The following is a 19,567-nucleotide window of genomic DNA, read 5'->3' as shown; positions in this document are numbered from 1 at the left end:
CAATATGAAATTGTGAAGAAATGGCTGCAAAACTGCTGTTGCATTTGAAAACTGGTAATCCCCCCAAAAAAATTTAGCTTGTTCTTAATAAATTAGACAATTTTGAAAAACTTTAAGGCTCAATGAGTAAAAACAATGTCCTAGTTGGACCCAAGCACAACTGAGATAAGTAAACCTATAGTAGAAACCAATCCATTGCTTTGACCTAAGAAGGAAGGCACAAATTACGGGTAAGACGGTACTAACCACTACCGCACGTAGTATAGCTAGATATCTTATGTTCAAATGCAGATTTTCACAACCATATTTAAAGTTTTAATTTGTTCTTTAGAAGATATGCAATACAAAAAAATGTATTTCCTAAATTTTAATGAATATTATTTTTCAAGGGGAAAAAGTTTCCAAATTGGCAACCATGTTATAAACTATTACTGGCTGTACTTTGTACAGCTGATATAACAGCTGATCCTAAACATTTCAAATGTTCAGAAGTTACAATAGGATTAGGAAAAATATGTTCTTTAACGTACTGTGATTATTTGGTGTAAAGTGACTCTTTAGATGCAAAATGATTTGTAGTGACTAAAATTTTATAGTACAGTAGAAGTGCTTGCCTAAGGCGCGGTGCCGTGAGAAGCTTCATTGTAATTGATAACCATATCGGTTCAGTGCTTAGAGAGTCATTATAAGGAAGGGCAAATGTTTGCTAATTTTCGCATTGACTTATCATTGATACCTATACAGAATTATTTAAATATATGTTACAATATTTCAGATAAATAAATATCAAAACAAATAAAAATGTCAGAAAAAGAATCTTTACAAGACAAATTGAAAGAATCAGTGGAAACAGCTGACAAATTCTCCCAGATTTTCTACAAGAAGCTTGACATGGAAAGACATGCCATAGATAAATTGTATCTGGATACAGCCACACTCTCCTGGAATGGCAATTGTATTGAAGGTTAGCTAAATGGATATAATAAATTATAGGAGATGTTAATATTGTGACCGTACAATATTCAAATATCGTTTTTAATACTTGAATTTCCAAATGCGCATTTATTAGATAACTTAAAGGGGTAGTTGCACGAAGAGCATTTAAACTTGAATTTAGTGAACTGCATGTATTTTTCTGTTCAATAGAAACTACATTTAAAGAACATATATTTGCAATAATTTAAATTTTCTACCAGGTAGTTTTAAAAATAACAAGAGTTGGAAATCATATTTTTTTATATATGGAACATAAATGGCTGTCCTATTTTCACAAAAACAGCATCATGACTATTTTAGTGGTGCGTTATTGATTGTTATTTATTGTAATACAAAATTATATATGTTTGATGGAATACATTAACTTTTGCTTCAAATCATTTATTTTGAAATGAAATTTATGCTACTATCCCTCTACACTTTGATTAAAATAATTAAATACATTGGGATATTTTATTTTTTTGTGGCGTGTTTAGTTTTAATGGTATGAAATATTCATGTCTTTGATTTTATAGCACTTTTCCTTTTGTTTTGGTATAAATGTTAGGCTACATTGAAGTTTTACAACCAGAAAAATTATACCTAATGGATGTATTTTTGTTACAATTGTTGGTTCGGATGTTAATTTGACATAACTTTTAATAAGGTGGAGAAAACATCAAGAAATTTATCCTAACCCAGCTGCCGTCAACTGAACACAACCTGCAGTGTCTAGACAGCCAGCCTTTGCCTGATCAGGCCGTTGGTGGACAGACTACCGTTATGGTTTCTGTAAGTATCAATCTTAATTACTTTTTGCAAGCCAAAGTAAAGTTGAATCATATCCCAAAAAAAAACTTTATGAGTATACTGATAACATTGATAACTTAATTGCGAAGCATTCAGAAATCTACTTCAATATATTAGCATTAGTCGGACCTTAAGTAATCTCCCTTAATCATATTAGAAATATAAAATTAATAAGTTTAGATGAATCTTTAATTAAGTACCTAGAAGATTTATATATTTTAAATTTAAGGCAAGTGGAACGGTGCGTTATGACAAGAAATCAGCGGTTCCATTCCAACAAAATTTCCTAATAACTGAGAAAGACATGAAATGGAAGATAGCCGTAGATACTTTTAGAAGCCAATGATCTCATTATTTATTAATTAAATTGTGTTATCTATAATAATTTTCATCATTGTTTAGTTGAACATTTCAATGTTAATATACACATGATAAGCTTTTTAAATGTACCTGATTATTATTTTGTTCAAATGGAAAAATCGTGTTGATTTTCAGATTCAAAATGGCGTCCATGACCAAGGAAGAGCTGAAGGCCGCCATTATCAACCATGGCTTGTCGCCCCCACCTTCAAATGCCAGGTAGAGGATAGCTAGAGATTTTTTGTATATAATTGTATATTTGAATGGCGGAAAAGTGTATGAAAGAGCGTTTATTCTTATGAAACATCCATATATATTTCAGTCGAATGAGATTTCTATATTCGTTTCGTCATTCTTTTATTCTGTATCGAAATATAATCAAACAATTGCAGACTCTAGAACCGATAAGTCTAGTTTATTTTGATAAGAAAAAATTATCAATAATGAATAGTGTAAAATGTTATAAGTTAGTAGGTATAGAAAGGGTTGATTAAAAAGTGAACAAAATGCTATTGAAAATATATCTCTTTTGTTATAAATAATTCAAATAAATAGGTATATAATAATCTAAATTAGGCATTTAGAACATTTGCATTAAAGTTTATTTGTTGTGAAGCAAGAAAAATTGTCTGCAGTAAAATATGTTTCATAAATTCGTACAGAAAGAAAAATAAATTTTGTGTCGGATTCAGAGATGCATTATATACATACAGATTCACACCCTAACATATCTCTAGTGTATACTACGACGGACGGACTGTAAAATCTTAATTATATTGTAGTTGCGTTACAACAAATCAGTAATAACATTTACATTACCATTTTTTCAAGTTACAATATGATAATAATAAAGATATTATTACTTGGATCTTGCACCCTATTTATATGTTCTCTAATAAAGTAAAACTTGCATCGGGCTAATATAACGATTGGTCCCACCCCATCTACCCGTTTCCCTCCCCTCCTTCTGAATGAACGAACTGACCAATAAATAATCCAGATTTAGCAAGATAATATAACGACAATTTTTCCACTGACACATTGTCCACGTATATTCTACATCCATTATAATAATATTTTAGGAAAGAAGAGTTTGTTGAGATGTATAATGAACATGTTGCTCCTGTAGCTGACGAGGCTGGTGAATTCAGCTCCGACGATGAGGTAGATATCAAGGATCTAAAGGGATACGACCATGGTCGATAAATTGATGTACATTGTACATCCCCGGTGATGATAAAAAAAAAATACCAAACCTGTATATTAGAATTAGTAGTTGTAACGTTTGAATACTCAACCTAATGAACTAACTAATCAAAATTCACAAAAGTCCCCATAGTTGTTAAGCTAACAAATAAGACACGTTATTATAAAACTTTGTGAACTAGTGTAATAAACAACCTATTGTCCCCTCTCTGTCTGGGTAGATACACTGTAGACATCAAAGCTCATTGAAGTACAAAAATATTTCATTTATATTGAAATATATAGACAGAAAAAAACTAGGTACTATTATATCCCAAAAGTTTTTGTTATATTTACGTGCTGTGCGTAGATGTCTACCTCCTAAATCTGCCTTTTTGCCAAGTATTACCTATTCAAAGCTTCCATGTAAATGTTGACCCATCGGGATAGTCCATTTAAAAATCACTGCACTGCACCTACATATTAATATGCTTATTTATTTATGTGCTAATTTTGATAAAGACAAGTTTATAGAAAAAGTTAATGGGCTATATAATAAAAGTTATTCTAATGCATGTAAAATAAAAGTTAATTACACATGGTGATTAAAAATGAAATGTGAGTTTCAAAACACAAAATTATAGGCATATTCATTATATTCTATTTAGGTTTCTATTAGTCCAACTAAAAGAAGCTCTCAGAAGTCAAGAACTAGTGCTAAATCTCCTCGAGTGTCTAAGGTAACAAAATATTTTCATTGCATAAAAATATATTTTCTTTTCAAAAGGTACTATGCACGAACGAGAGCAAGTGATTTTATGCTCCTTCCTGCAGTGAACCTAAGTATTTGATTGGTGAATTTAGTTATATTAAACATAAACCTAGTATGATCATCAAAATATACTCAGGTTCACTGCTGGAAGACGCTTAAAATAACTTGCTCTTGTTCGTGCATAGTCACCTGTCACCGAGATTTAATCAAAATAATTCAGAAAGTGAGATAACCTCCACATTTAGGCCATTAATAGAAAACAGTTACACTGATTTAGCTCCTATTAGGAATGCTTAACGTGTCATCATGGAGGAACAGGGTGACCGAATTCACTGGACTACATTGTCTAAAAGAGAGACGCGCCTGAACTGAACGTATTTTCTGTAAGCGTATTAAAAGTCTAAAGCTAAAATTGCAACCAAACAAAAAATAAATCATTTCATTACTACATAGTTTCGAATCTCACCCCTATACACATGCTGTTTCTATTTAGGCTGGTGGTGCTTCGCCAGACACAACTGTAGAAATGACACCGTCAGCTGCAGCTGCTGCTAATGGCGATGTTGACGTTGAAAGCTTGGACGATGATCAACTTAGGGATCTTCTCAAGGTAAATAGAAAAAAAATACATAAAAGCCTTGTTGTAGATTTTTTAGAACCAAATTTTTTAATATGGGAGCCTGAGGTTCAAACGTGTTTCTATTTTTCGCATAATCAATAAAAAATTAACTTGGTTTGTAAGTGGAGCCATACTTGATATTTTCATTTTACTAACCGCAATAAAAACTTTCTACTTTAAAGTTCTCAAAAAAAACAATGTATGATGGGACTAACCGTTTTAAATATTTTAAGGATCCTTTTTTATGTTTCAGGAAAACGGAGTTGATGTAGGGCCTATTGTAGATTCAACCAGGCCTCTCTATAAGAAGAAGCTTGCTAATATATTGGGGTAATTATCTTACAACTTTTAAATCAAATATTTCTTAAGTATACTAATAATTTATATTTACTCATTTTACGAAGTAGTTTGGTAGGTAATTACTCATTATTCTTTTGGTTATTTTTTACAGTTGAAGATGGTCATTATGTAATCTTCCTTTTACCAACAAAAGTTCAGGAGAAAAGCGTCATCCGTTGGACTTCGCAATTAAATGCAACCAAGTATCTAAAAATCCATTCAGCTACCCTACTAATAACTTATTTGTATCATTCAAAGAATACGAAGTAGTGGGTCTCGTATTATTTTCTCAGTAGCTTTTGATAGGTTATTTTAGGTTAAGTTATGTAAGGTAAATGTTAATGGCTGCCCTGCAGGGTTAGGAAATAGGCCCCGCAGGGGCTACAAATAGAAGAAATAATTCTTTGAAAATACGACGAAACCCGCTACTTCGTTTTCTTTCCATTATCTATTTAGTATTTATTTATTTAGTGGTGGAAATGGAATATTAAATGGAACATCTAACGGGGCGGAGTATAGTGATGTTGATACCGAAGAAGAACAAGAAGATAATCAGCCCGCTCCAGTCACCACTCCAAAGGTAGGCAGAAGGGATGAACATTCTGCACAAGATTTATTTTTTAAACCGGCTGCAAAAATACGTACATCCTCCCGCCCCCTAGTTATTCCCCATAGGGTAAACAATGTTTTCATTTCCATGTAATTTTTTTCATCCAAACCCCCAACACCCCTTTTTGTACGCTTTCAAGAATATTACTTATTGTTGCATCATTGCTTATGCTATGCTTCAAATTCATAGGACTATTCTAACATAAATACAGGAGACATAATAATTTTAGGAGAGAAGCACAAGAAGCAAAGTTTCAACTTCCAGCCAAAAATCAACAAGATCCTCCACAAGGAAAACATTATAAAATAACTTTCCAAGTACAAGGAAAGAGTAAAAAACAAATGGATATATTTTTACTTGAATCTTACACATGATTTTCCTGTTTTCTAAAAAAGTGAAACTCGCAGCTGGCCAAAATAACGATATCACCGATCCACCTCCTTTACCCCATACAATCCTCTCCTAATGGATGAACGAAGTGACCAATAAGAGTTTCATGTAAGCATCCAACATTGATGACAATTTTTCCACTGTTATGATATCCAATATTTTACATCTATTAAAAATTAAATCATCAAAGATTCAAAGGAGAGAAGTGTTGTCTCCTTAACATTTAAATGGTGCAAGTTTTTGTTAAAACCCTTCTATTATTTTGTTAGCTCAGGGGTGTATATTCTGCAAATTTGACTCTGCTCAGGGGGGGGGGGGTAAAAAAAATAAAAAATGAATGTAAAACTATAAGAACTGAAAGCATTTTTTTATCCATTTTTCTCCCCTCTTTGATGAAAAAAAACTAAAATAATATGTGGGAGGGGGATTAATATGAATAAAATAGAGTTCTGAAAATATTTTTCCATTTTATCCTCTTCCTTGCTAGAAAAAGTTTTATAATGCTTTATTGATTTGTACAGGATTTCTCAGAAATCTCCTGCTGTAGAGGCCCTAAGTCCTGCTGAACCCTCTGGCTTGAGAAAGCGTCTTACCATTGGTAAGTAACAGCTGTAATTATGTTTACTTTTACCTAGTTGTTTAGTTTAGCCTGAATTTTGCTGAATCAATGTGTTGATCATAGTCTTCTAATGAATAGGGATGAGATACATAACTATGAGATGTTATGGAATATTGTTAATATGAGCTCCACTAACTTGATATTAGATGGGAAATTCAACATATGATAAGAGATCCGTATTGAGTCATTAATACCGAATCCTGCCCTGAATAGTTTGACTAATGTCCTACTTAATCCTCGCTAAAGCAAAATTAGTTCAAGTTGTCATATTTTTGAGATGTTGCGAGAAGTCTCGAATGATTTTCAAAGGATTTATTATTACTTGGATCTTACATCAGATTTTAATGTTCTTCAATAAAGTAATACTTGTTGCTGCGGACTAAATAACGATCTGTCCCACATCCTCCTCTCCGAATTGATAAACGAACTGTCCAATGAATGACACAATTTTTCCCATGTCATAATATCCACGTATATTCTACATCCATTAAACTACCTTTAAACATGTAAGGAGAAAAACAACCCTTAAAAAGTATTATATAAACGTTATAAGACATTTTATTTTTGTTGTAGGTGAAAATTCTGAAGCATCAATCCTGAGACAAACTCCTACCCCAAGAAGATCTATTCATAGTTATAAGGTAACATTAACTTTATATTGTGCCCTATCAGTCAACCAAGGACGATTATATTGAATAATATCAAAGCCTTTTTTTTATAAAATAAAATACGACTAATATGCTATAAGAAGAAAGTAGATATCTTTAGGTTTCATTTCTTTGAAGGCCTGGCCAATAAAATTGGGTTTTGGATAAAACAATGTACCGAAGAAACGGTGGTGATTAGCCGGCCTCCGGTAAATTTAGTCCATGAACACAGTGCCTTCGATGGTGCTTTGACTTTAGTGTCAGAACCTAAATTGAGACATAGTGCATTTCATTACCCTAGGTTAGGTAACTTCATTTCACTTTCCAATAAAATCTAAAATGCAGCGGTTTTTGAGAAAATTAGATTTAAAAATTTCAAGTTCAATTTTCACCCACTAGGAGTTACCGCATAATCATGACAAGAAAAGCAAAGATTATTTAATTAAAATTTTGAACAACTTTGCTTTTATAAAGTCAGTCATAAAACCTCTCTATGTATGATTTATTTAAGGCTGAATTTCCATGACCTTAGCAAAGCAATTGATAAAAATGGCCATTAATTAACTCACTTCAGGAGTGGTTTTATGAAGAACTTTATAAAAGCAAAGTTGTTCAAAATTTTAAATAAATAATCTTTGCTTTTCTTGTCATGATTATGCGGTAACTCCTAGTGGGTGAAAATTTAACTTGAAATTTTCAAATTTAATTTTCTCAAAAACCGCTGCATTTTAGATTTTATTGAAAAGTGAAATGAAGTTACCTAACCTAGGGTAATGAAATGCACTATGTCCCAATTTTGGTTCTGACACTAAAGTCAAAGCACCTTCGAAGGCACTGTGTGAAATGGAATCTATTGGCAATATATACCATATATTTAGATTTGTCATATTATTTTCATTATTTAGGTGACTGAGACGACCAGACAGACCGTGGTTCTGGATAAGAATGGAGAGACCAGGGACATCACCCGCACCGTCGAGAGGGTGGAGAGCAAGGATGCCGTAGACTCCACCTCCTCACCAAGCAGCAGGTAGACATCAGGGATGAGACATTGACCGATTAATTGATGTTCATCCCCAATGAAATACCACTTTTGTAGATAAATCAATAAGTGGCTGAAACGTTTGGACACTTAACTTAATGAACCATCCAATCAAAATTTAAGCTAACGAACAAGAAATTGTTATTGTAAAAATTTGGGGACTAGTATCATAAACAGCCCAATGTCCCCTTCCTCCCTTGGTATACATACTGTTTAATATTTGGTGCTATTGTTTTGTTGGGGGGGGGGGGGGGGTGTTAAACACACATTATTTCTTTGAAATATTAAGAATTTACCTGAAAAATTACAAAAAAGGGCTTATAAGGTAAAAACAATTTGATGTTTTTCAGAGATTATTGTTATGGGGGAGTGATTCTTTTTGTCCTTAGATGCTTCTCAGGGCAAAGTCGCTATTTTTTAACAATGATTTAAAATTAAAATAGCATATTAACAGTATAATACTATTTGTTTCAGGGCTGCCACCATAAAGAAAGTATTGTTACTGCTGATTGTCCTTGCGTTGGTTGGAGCCATTGTTTACTACTTTGCTATGGGTCCAGGCAGGCGGATACTTATTTCATAATATCTCAATTTCGACCTATTTGTTATATTTTAGGGATTTCAGTTGTTTTTTGGGGGATATTTTTTTTACAAATATTGAGGACCTTTCATCTTTTATTCAATTTGTTTTGTTAATACCTCACTCATGGTTTTAAGTAAGAATATTTACAAGATTGACAAAGTTTCATAAAAGTAATTTATCCCCAAAATTCCAACTTTTCTCTATTAGCCTTCATATCAGACAATTTTGATTAAGTATCCGATGCGGTTTAGGAACAGAATCAGTCAATAGCATCCTTGATTCCGTCCGCAAAATTGATGTTTCGTCTCCCGCGGGCGCTGGAGATGCGGCTGCCCCAGCTGCCACTCCCGCCGTAGAATCTGCACCACCTGTGGCGGCTGCGCCCGCTCAAGAACCGCCAGTTGCTGCACCCGAAGCCGCTTGAATGTGAATTAAAACGTGTTCAAGCGAGAAAACTTTGATTGCCAAACTTTCACTTTTCCGATATAAACTCGAATTTAAATCTTCAAGAATGATTAAAATTGCTTAATTTTAATAAAAATCACTATTTTCTAGCAATTAAAAGTTTTCTCTCGTATAAAATAATAAATAAGTTTCATATATATTTTAATAATAACGTAAGTAATGTATTCATTTCAAAATATGTCCCAAAAATAAAATGATTTAAAATCATGATGAATTTTAATATCACAAATATAAAAAATTCATACCTAGTATGAAAATATCTATTTTTTACAACTTACTGTAGTATTATTTTTAAGTTTAAAATTCTTACTTTTTATTTTAAATTGTCTTCCCCTAAAAGAAAAACTTCTTTCAAATAATGTACCTTTAAATTGTAATATTTAGTAAATTTCGTAGAATTTGTCTTTTAGAACGAATTTTTAAATTACACCCCAGAAAAAATAAGCACAACAAAATGTTGATTGAAAAATATCACTTTGAAAATTCTAGTATGAATTTGCTTAAATTTTCGCTATTTATTTTAGTTTTAAGTTTAATTTTGAGGTTTATAATTTTTAGAAATTAGACACTATTTTGAAAATATTTATAATGCAAGTAGAATGAAAAATTATAAATCTCATATCTCAAATAACAAAGCTTTTTAAAGACTTTAAATGCTATGATTTTGAAATCTTTGTATTCTTTAAAACTTTGACTTAATTAGCTTTGTTATACCTCCGTCTCTCTTAATTAAAACGTAAAATAAGTTAAATACTTAGTTTATATTATTGTTTATAAATTGGGTGAAAAACAGCCTTTTCAAAAATAAAATGTTATGAAACAATCAATTGTAAAAAAACGTAAGGTGGGTTCTTTTAAAACTTTGCATAATTTGATTTAGGGTTTAAACAAATTACCCAATTTTTAATAAACTTGAGAATTTTATAAAAAATAAATAACTTAGTAAAGTAAGTATCCCATAATTGGTTCTCTGAATTTTAAGTTTTAAGGACCCACCTCTGGTGATTTTTGTTTATTGTGTTGTTTGGTTAAGATGTAGTTTAGATGTTTTTATAAATGGGTTATTTTTCTGGGATGGAGGGGACATTTGGCTGTTTATTACACTTGCCCCAAAGTTTTATAATAACGTTTTCTTATTCCTTGGCTTAATAACTTTGGGGAATTTTTTAAATTTTGATTGCTTAGTTCAAAAAGTTGAGTGTCCAAACGTTTCAACCACGAATCATGATCTACAGAAGGGGTAATTTTGTGTATCATAATTGGGGACTGCCATCAATTTATCGGCCATTGTCTTATCCCTTTAGATACCTGGTTATTTTTATAGAAAAGTGCATTGAAATGTCTTAAATATTTTTCAACCTTACAGTTTTAGTCTATGAATGGTTTTAAGCTATATCTTTTTTAAAATTGCACTTCGGTAGGATTAAACAGATATGAAGAAAATAAACCTCATAGATATGTTTTCTATTTTATTTCTCATATTTTTAAAACTTTTTTTCTGGTCAAAGTCCCAAATCAAAGAGAGATATTTTATGTGAAGAAAAACTAGCATTCAATTTCTACTATTCAAATTTTACAAATTTCCTGTATTTGTTCTTGTTAAATAATAGTTTATTAAAATTTTAAGGCAAAGGAGTTTTTCTTCAGATAAAATATCCCTTTCAGTTTCCAAATACTGTAACAATTCTGTAAGTACCTTCGTGCAATCATTGTAATGGTAAAACCTGGAATTTTCCAGGAATCTGAAGGATTTGGTAGGCTCTACAGATTTTCTGACCCCAAATCCTTCAAATTTCTGGCAATTATTACTCTATACCTGCCTCATATTATAACCAGTTTGTAGTAAAATCAATAAATAATCATTTTAGTTTTTTTACAGACCATAAAAATATAACAAAATGACATCAAATGCAGAAGATAGATTAAAACAGGTAGGTCTTCTTTAATATTCCATAAATATAAAGTAGTTTCTAAGTTGTTTTTTGTTTGAAGCTGAAGATCTCGGAAATTAGTTATTCGAATTGGTTGCACTTTCAAGGAAGGTTTTTTAATGTCTCGAGTTAATTTTAGGCTATTTTCCTGATATGCCCACCTTCCCTAGAGGTTAGTGGCGAAACCAATTGTAATATGTATATTTATATAATAAAAAAAGAGATGATTTGAAACCACTTTATCAGTAATTAATTTACTTTTGCATACTATAGACTTTGATTTTAGCAACTGAGATGATTTTACATTTTTTGTCTGAATTACTTGATTAATCTTGTACATTTTAGGACAGTGAGCACGAACAAAGTGATTATGAAAGTTGTGGGGAGGAAGTGGAGACTGGTGATAAAGATGGGGACCTGACCAGACCTAGTGACTGGACTCCTGGTTTTCAGGTAGATAGTTAGATAGATAGTTGTGTACAGGGGGTGGAGACTGGTGATAGAGATGGAGACCTTACCAGACCTAGTGACTGGACTCCTGGTTTCCAGGTAGATAGTTAGATAGATAGTTGTGTACAGGAATGGAGACTGGGGATAGAGATGGAGACCTTACCAGACCTAGTGACTGGACTCCTGGTTTCCAGGTAGATAGATAGATGTGTACAGGAGGTGGAAACTGGTGATAAAGATGGAGACCTTACCAGACCTAGTGACTGGACTCCTGGTTTCCAGGTAGATAGATAGTTGTGTACAGGAGGTGGAGACTGGTGATAGAGATGGAGACCTCACCAGACCTAGTGACTGGACTTCTGGTTTCCAGGTAGATAGTTAGATAGATAGTTGTGTACAGGAGGTTGAGACTGGTGATAGAGGTGGAGACCTTACCAGACCTAGTGACTGGACTCCTGGTTTCCAGATAGATAGATAGATGTGTACAGGAGGTGGAAACTGGTGATAAAGATGGAGACCTTACCAGACCTAGTGACTGGACTCCTGGTTTCCAGGTAGATAGATAGTTGTGTACAGGAGGTGGAGACTGGTGATAGAGATGGAGACCTCACCAGACCTAGTGACTGGACTCCTGGTTTCCAGGTAGATAGTTAGATAGATAGTTGTGTACAGGAGGTGGAGACTGGTGATAGAGATGGAGACTTTACCAGACCTAGTGACTGGACTCCTGGTTTTCAGATAGATAGATAGTTGTGTACAGGAGGTGGAGACTGGTGATAGAGATGGAGACCTTACCAGACCTAGTGACTGGACTCCTGGTTTCCAGGTAGATAGATAGTTGTGTACAGGAGGTGGAGACTGGTGATAGAGATAGAGACCTCACCAGACCTAGTGACTGGACTTCTGGTTTCCAGGTAGATAGATAGTTGTGTACAGGAGGTGGAGACTGGGGATAAAGATGGGGACCTCACCACACCAGACCAAGTGACTGGACTCCTGGTTTCCAGGTAGATAGATAGATAGTTGTGTACAGGAGGTGGAGACCTGACCAGACCTAGTGACTGGACTCCTGGTTTCCAGGTAGATAGGTATATTAGATAGTTGTATACAAGAGTAAAAGTTTGACTAAATGAATTTTCAAAGTAAGAGAGAACGTACTTGATGCTTATTGTCAAATATAAAAAAAATGCACGATTTAATAAAAAGGCAAAAAAATTTATCAACATTAAAAATATTTTTTTTTTAAATTATGATAACAAAATTTCCTCGATTTGATAGGAAAAAAACGCGTATTTTTCCTGTACAGTTGTTAGTATCTCTGTGTTCATTAAGTCCTGTATAACTATTAGACTTGGCAATCAGAATCTGAATCCGGAATCCGTCCAATTTTTGGACAATTTTTATATCCACAATCCGTTATTTTAAAATCGGATTCTGATTGTTATTTGTTAGGCTAAAATTAGCGTCTTGAGTTTTTTTGTTCCAAATATATATTTTAATTTTTAACAAAGTTAGGTTAGGTTGAGAAAATGGCCGCTGTGGGGTCTAGAAATAGGAGAAAAGCTACTTTGAAAATATGAAAAAACGCAGCTTTAGATTCTTCCCAGTACCCGATAAAATTTAATCCCTTAATTTATTTTTAAAAAGTCCTCTTAAAATATTGCTAGAATCCGAATCCGTCGAAAAATAAGAATCCGGAATCCACGGATAAAGTTTCATTTTGGGCGGATTTTTATAAGAATCTGAATCCGGTCCAAAAACGGGACGGATTGCCAACCCTAATAACTATTAAAAATCATTTGTTTTTTGAAATCTTGCGCAGAGTTTTGTTTTTTCTCATTTTATTCTAAAGTTGATATTTAAAGAGGCATTAGCATTGTATTTTTTCAGCCTAATTCTTTTATTTCATCAAAATAATAGTAAAAGGTCATACCTAGGGATATTATGAAAATGTTTTTTTGTGTTTTTAAAAATATTTTTATTGCATTATGATAAAAACGTTATTAAGTCACATTTTAGCCATAAAGCAATCAATAAGGATTAAGCAAATGAACAGTTTTTGCTGCTTAAAATTAATAAGTATAATTCCGCTTCTTTCTATATTTTTTTTGGCCAAATTGAGATTTTCTTCAGTTTTTGGGTTTAGCCTTTTAATTGTTATTTATCGCATCGTATTTCCAGCTTTCCGCGTATATTAAAATGAAAAATGTAAGTTAAAACTCATATTACTTTTATGATTTTTATTTTGATATTCGTGAAAAATTGTATGTTATACGATGCTAGATATGATTTTTCAGTATGGATGAAACTGAAAGCCACTTATAATCCAGAGGATATTAATCGGTTTCGAAGCCTACCTGAAAAAGCTTTTACGAGATCTTTTAACATTATATCCATGTATTATTTCTTTCTTTGCGTTTATAGATCCCTGTTTTTTAGGATGCTAGAGAATCTCCTCAAAACGAAGAGGACCCAGGGGGCGGGGCTGAGGCAAACAAAGTGGGCGGGGCAGAGGGGTGTGTGGAGGAGGAGTTAGACAGCACGGGGGAGGAAAAAGGCGCCCCAGATTATGTTGATGAAAAACGGCTGGAAAGTGAGGAGACGGACTTATCACAAGAGGAAAGGAAGGTGTTACTGTTCATACTAAGTTGTAGAGAAAAATTAAGTTCAACAGCTTAACTTTGACGCCCAGTTATCTTCACTGATTATTAGGCCTCTAGGGGTCCTTAATTAGGACAGGGGGGAAGTCGAATCGTAGTTTTAAAAAGAAAAAAGTTTGAGGATAGTTTTTCTTCCTAGGGGCAAGTCTCTTGAAAGGGTGGTGGGACCCTCCCCTTAAAGAGTTGAAATCCTTCCAAGGTTCTATGAGAACCTACACTGTAAATAAGAACCTTATCGGTTCGGCGGTTACAAAGATCTTTCGGTACAGATAGACATACACACACACACATAAAACTATTAAAAAACAATTTTTTATTATTTTGAATGTATGAACTCCGACAACAGGGAACGGAGACGGACAGAGGCTACGGAGCTAAAACAACAAGGAAACAGTCTTTATAAAGAGGGCAAAACAGAAGGTAAGAGAAATTATATTATAGTTCCGTAATCTTCTATTTTTCATTCTAATATCGGGGAAAAGCTGTGATGCGATTGATAACTATTCTTTTACTTCATTATTTTCAGGTCATGACTTTGTAACAATTTTATTTTCTTATGTTAGATATGTTCTCTAATATATTATTTTTTTACAATTGCTGTGCGAAGTTTGGACATTTTTGTCACCATTTAATATTTTCATTATCTTGACAATTTACAACGTTGAACAAATATTTAATTATTTCTTCGAGTTATCTCAAAAACAACTGTTTTTGAAGATTTTACAATTTTAACTGACATATGTTGTTATCGTTTATTTGTCATAAAATTCATAAGATATTTATAAAAAAATTTATTAGAATAATTTTGTTGATTATTTGAAACAAAAATCAAGTCTTAACCTTTAAAACTAATTCAAAATTAGACAATTAGACACTTTTTCATGAGCGAAGCATCTCTATAGTCAAATCTTAAAGCAAGTATGTCCATATTTGTTTTGTGATTTTATTTATGCAAATGTTCGTATGTCCACTTTTTTGTCCGCTTTAATGGGGGGGGGGGAAGTTTTGACACATTTGCGTAAACAGGGAGTATAGGCTTTATCTTTGGACTGAGAGGATAGGTTATTAGGGATAAAATCATTCTTATATGATGAATTTTCCCAAGTTTTAAGATTTTTTGGATAGGCCTCCAGGTTCCGGAGCTCCAGGCCTCCAGGTCCTCTCTGTACAGGTAAAAATTAAAAAAATAATTTTTTTTTGAAGAGTTAGAAGTCAACCTATGAAACAAAATATGCATATTTTTGAATGTTATTCACATATTTGAGGAAAAAAACGCATATTTTGTTTCATAAGTTGACTTCTAACTCTTCAAAAAAAAATTTTTTTTTTCATTTTTACCTGTACAGAGAGGACCTGGAGGCCTGGAGCTCCGGAACCTGGAGGCCTATCCAAAAAATCTTAAAACTTGGGAAAATTCATCATATAAGAATGATTTTATCCCTAATAACCTATACTCTCAGTCCAAAGATAAAGCCTATACTCCCTGTTTACGCAAATGTGTCAAAACTTCCCCCCCCCTTATTCGTATTACTTATTTGGTATTGTTGGAACTTTAAAGATACCAAATAAGTCTTTTAACAGAAATTGTTTTTTCTTATAATTAGAAGACTTATAACCGATTACAATAATTAACTTTGATGACGTTTCACCGTGTTTTTTTTGCACCTAGAACTCAATAAATCATTTGATTTTTTTTTTCAAAAATCGCTTAAGATTTCAAAGTTTTTTTTCATTTGGTGAAACTCATTTTTTTCTGTTGATATTACAGAAACCTAGAATATTCACCAAAAAATTATCCAATCAACTGCAAGAAGGTGCTTAAACGGGGGGGGGGGTAAAGGGATGATTATTAACCCTTCCCCACCCCAAATATTAATGTTTACCCCACCAAATAAAAAAAGATTACTTTAAATAAAAAAAAGCTTGAACGTCCTTGGCTATGCGTAATAAAATCAATGATTTATTTTAATAGAACTTCACTGTTTCATTTGTTTCGTCATTATCTAAAGATAATATTGTTTTATCTTTGTAAAAAATTATTAAAAATATAAATGTCATCTTTTGCAAAGTAAAGATTATATTCTTAAGAAAACATTCTAGTTTAAATTAGAAGTTTCTGATTTCAGAAAAAAATATGCTTTAAAATTAAATATTTTTTTATTTACATCCATATTTACCATTTTGTAGATTGAAATTATTGATTAAAAAGTTTCTAAGCCAACGAATAAAATAACTTGACTATAAAGCTTTGGGTACCAGTGTAATTACTAATTTGGTCTATTGTTTCCTCCCTTCATGGGTTAAGGTTAAGGGTATGTACTTATGTACTTGGTTGCGAGTATCATAATAAGTTACTTTTACAACTTGGCTATTGAGTACCCCTATAAAGTTATGTTTAGTTAAAAAAGATTAATTTTCGTTGAATATTTCGACTTAATGATTTAAATAAGTCATCGAATCTTTTTGTGAAATTTCTGCGGATTTTTGATTATTTCCAGCATATCTTATATTTTCTCAACGCTCGTTTTCTTGGAAAAAAAAATTTATATTCTATTTTTAAAATCATATAATTCTTTAATATAATATTACCTATTTTATATTCGAATTTTTTCATTCAAAGCAATAAGTAAGTTAAAGAAAAACTTCACTTCAAAGTATCAATCTTTTGAGTAGTATTAACTTATTAAGTTTATTTATAAGATTGCTTATTTGTTTACATAAGAGATCGACAGTTGAACCTTGAAAATGTTTCATCTTCAGGAAAATGAGACATTGGGCTGTTTATTACACTAGTTCCCAAAGTTTACTTATCTGTTAGCTTAACAACTTTGGGGACTTAAGTTAAGTGTCTAAACGTTTCAACCAATAATTGTAATATACAGAGGAGGAAATTTTGTGTAATATCATTGGGGATGTACATCAATTTTTCGACTATTGTCTTATCCCTTTAGATCCCTGGTTATCTTATTTTTTACAGAAATTATAAGGATTGAGCATTTTGATTTTTAGTGCATCTACTATACAAAAAAGTTTGTCCCTTTGTCTGAGTTTCTTAATCAAAAAGATTAATTTCTCAACTGTGATATAATGTACTAGCGGCTTCGCCCCTAGCCTCTAAGGGCTTTGCCTCAAGAGGTGATAAAAAAATTAAGGCGAAATTCGTAAAAGGACCAAGGAAATCTTTTTAAAAAAATGAAGTGGGGATTTTCTTTGTTTTTTTTTTGGGGGGGGGGGGTGTGTCCCATCCCCAAAGAAAATAGCCTAAAACCACCACAGGACCAGTAGGTATATTCCCTGAGGAGTAGAATCCGATCGGTTCAGTGGTAACCGAGATCTTAAGGGACGGACAGGCAGACAGACATCATTCTACTTTGTATTATAGATAGGCATGAATTAGTTTTGTTCACTTTGGATAGCGATTAAAGATTTCATAATAAGAACCGTCATACTGCTTATAAACTGCTCTTTAATAATTTTTGTTTGTCTATATTATTCTTCCAGTTTTTTGTTTGAATTCCCTTATCGAAAAAATGTGTTATAAAATGACTTTAGAGACCGAATGTTAATTAAAACTGCTTTACTTTTGTCTAGTATCTGGTAGTTATTCAAAAAGTCCATGATTTGGGATGTTAATAAAATACGAATTTTCCTTCTCTCATAACACTCCTATTCCTGAAATTGTTTATTTTAAAAACTAAGTGAAAAAGTTTTTGTTTCTACAGTTTAATTCTTTTAAAATCAACCGATAAAGCTATTTTTCTTTTCAGGAGTTTTTACAAACATCTCTGTTATTCAGGAACAAAGGACTAGGATTCTGAAAAACCATACTTTTATACCGAAAGAGAGAGAGAGGGGGGACAATGGTCTGTTTATTACATTAGTTCCCAAAGTTTTTGAATGACTTTTTCTTACAGTTTTAATCTACAGAAGGGGTAATTTTGTGTATCATCATTTGGGATGTACATCAATTTATCGGCCATTGTCTTATCCCTGATTTAGGATCAGGGTTGATTTGGATAAACTGTAAAAAAAATGCTTGGATTAATCATATTAACAATACCTTAATTTATCAATTATTACTGTTTATTTCAATGGTTTTGGTAAAAATATTAATGGGTAAAATGAAGCCTATTTTCTTATTAGTGTCAACTTTTATAACTTGTCACTTAAATTAGCATAAAGCCAACATTGAATACTGTAAAATTATTCGCCGAAAATAATGGATACCATTTTTTATTCAATTAGAAATTTTATTTCAGATGCTGTGAAGAAGTATACCGAGGGCCTGAACCTATGTCCCCTGTCATATGTGAAGGACAGGTCCGTCCTGTACGCCAACAGGGCTCAGATGTTCAGGGTTCTGGGCCAGAAAGACAAGGAATGATTTCAAAATACACATAAACATATGATTATGGTTTAGTCCCCAACGTCTATGGGTTTAGCTTTCCAAAGCGAAGCTTTTCTATTATTAGGGTCGACCCGCAGATTCATATTCTAGTTTTTCATTTCTGACACTCTACAAGTTTCAATGTTCGTTTTTTGCCGTTTATGGCTGTTTTCATCCTTGTTTTTTAATGAATAAGATTAAAATCGTTATTTTATTTCCCTTTTTTTTTGGGGGGGGGGGTGTAATCTACCAAAAAAGGAAGAAAAATATTATTTTGAGATTAAAAAAGTAAAATCCTTTAGTAATTTTTTTACAAAAAAAATTGTAATCAAAACTAAAACTACAGGCAATAAAGAATTGTAGTAAAGCAGTAGAATTGGACCCTTCTTATCTGAAAGCTTTCCTCAGACGGGCTGAACTTTTTGAAGAGACTGAAAAATTAGGTAATTATATTGATTAGTGTAGCAATAAATTAATAAGTAATAAGTATAGATTTATTACCCAGACACCTAACTGGTTTAAGTGGTGTGGACCTTTTTTCTTATGCTATTAAATTTCTTTTTTCTTTTTTGAAGCAACTAAGCTGTGTTAATATTTCCGACGCTGTTGGATGATATTCAAAGGCCCACCCCGTGGACACACAGTTATTTATCCCCTGCCCCTTTCCATTATTTTACTTTGATAGCGTAGCTACTCTGTAACTTTATGAATCTATCAAAGCTT

At 32.5% G+C, this 19,567-nt stretch overlaps 3 protein-coding genes across 27 annotated transcripts in view; all 3 read left to right on the top strand.

Moving 5' to 3' along the window:
* The first annotated feature begins 639 nt into the window (after positions 1-639).
* Positions 640-2,281, top strand: Nxt1 (NTF2-related export protein 1). The gene is made up of 3 exons (XM_080151642.1): positions 640-964; positions 1,643-1,767; positions 2,015-2,281. The coding sequence occupies exons 1-3, from the start codon at positions 802-804 to the stop codon at positions 2,129-2,131; spliced, it is 405 nt and encodes a 134-aa protein (XP_080007768.1). The 5' UTR covers positions 640-801; the 3' UTR covers positions 2,132-2,281.
* On the top strand, positions 2,276-11,296 carry LOC145312174 (uncharacterized). Of its 24 annotated transcripts, XM_080151519.1 has the most exons (15): positions 2,276-2,364; positions 3,228-3,309; positions 3,999-4,070; positions 4,596-4,712; positions 4,975-5,051; positions 5,532-5,640; positions 5,900-5,963; positions 6,584-6,658; positions 7,253-7,320; positions 8,232-8,356; positions 8,843-8,928; positions 9,203-9,568; positions 9,666-9,695; positions 10,120-10,260; positions 11,082-11,296. In XM_080151519.1, exons 1-12 carry the CDS (start codon positions 2,288-2,290, stop codon positions 9,373-9,375), a joined length of 1,125 nt encoding a protein of 374 aa, XP_080007645.1. In that variant the 5' UTR covers positions 2,276-2,287; the 3' UTR covers positions 9,376-9,568; positions 9,666-9,695; positions 10,120-10,260; positions 11,082-11,296. The 24 variants fall into 24 exon arrangements, with proteins under 24 accessions (XP_080007645.1, XP_080007653.1, XP_080007639.1 ...); XM_080151527.1 differs by lacking the exon at positions 9,666-9,695 and having other exon boundaries at positions 10,163-10,260; XM_080151513.1 differs by lacking the exon at positions 9,666-9,695.
* The window catches only part of Ttc1 (Tetratricopeptide repeat domain 1), an 11,288-nt gene continuing 2,955 nt past the window's right edge, over positions 11,235-19,567 (top strand). For both annotated transcript variants that reach the window (XR_013876995.1, XM_080151543.1), the window contains exons 1-6: positions 11,235-11,347; positions 11,693-11,800; positions 14,237-14,422; positions 14,805-14,877; positions 18,717-18,836; positions 19,192-19,287. Coding sequence is in view for 1 of the 2 variants with exons in the window: in XM_080151543.1 (XP_080007669.1) it covers positions 11,315-11,347; positions 11,693-11,800; positions 14,237-14,422; positions 14,805-14,877; positions 18,717-18,836; positions 19,192-19,287 (616 nt within the window). In the remaining variant the exon portion in view is untranslated. The remainder of the gene's footprint in view (positions 11,348-11,692; positions 11,801-14,236; positions 14,423-14,804; positions 14,878-18,716; positions 18,837-19,191; positions 19,288-19,567) is intronic.

Source organism: Acartia tonsa, chromosome 1, assembly GCF_053477335.1.
Source record: "Acartia tonsa isolate MP-2025a chromosome 1, ASM5347733v1, whole genome shotgun sequence".
NCBI lineage: Eukaryota > Metazoa > Arthropoda > Copepoda > Calanoida > Acartiidae > Acartia > Acartia tonsa.
The sequence above is the reverse complement of the archived record's forward strand: the minus strand, read 5'-3'. Positions and strand labels throughout refer to the sequence as shown.

What these genes read in the sequence shown, in the direction of transcription:
- LOC145312174 (XM_080151531.1), top strand. Translation starts at nt 2,288, where the DNA reads ATGGCGTCCATGACCAAGGAAGAGCTGAAGGCCGCCATTATCAACCAT. An exon ending in GATCTATTCATAGTTATAAG is followed by an intron (nt 7,321 to 8,231) that starts GTAACATTAACT and finishes TTCATTATTTAG; the next exon opens with GTGACTGAGACGACCAGACA. An exon ending in ACCTCCTCACCAAGCAGCAG is followed by an intron (nt 8,357 to 8,842) that starts GTAGACATCAGG and finishes TATTTGTTTCAG; the next exon opens with GGCTGCCACCATAAAGAAAG.
- Nxt1 (XM_080151642.1), top strand. Translation starts at nt 802, where the DNA reads ATGTCAGAAAAAGAATCTTTACAAGACAAATTGAAAGAATCAGTGGAA. An exon ending in GAATGGCAATTGTATTGAAG is followed by an intron (nt 965 to 1,642) that starts GTTAGCTAAATG and finishes ACTTTTAATAAG; the next exon opens with GTGGAGAAAACATCAAGAAA. An exon ending in AGACTACCGTTATGGTTTCT is followed by an intron (nt 1,768 to 2,014) that starts GTAAGTATCAAT and finishes TTTAAATTTAAG; the next exon opens with GCAAGTGGAACGGTGCGTTA.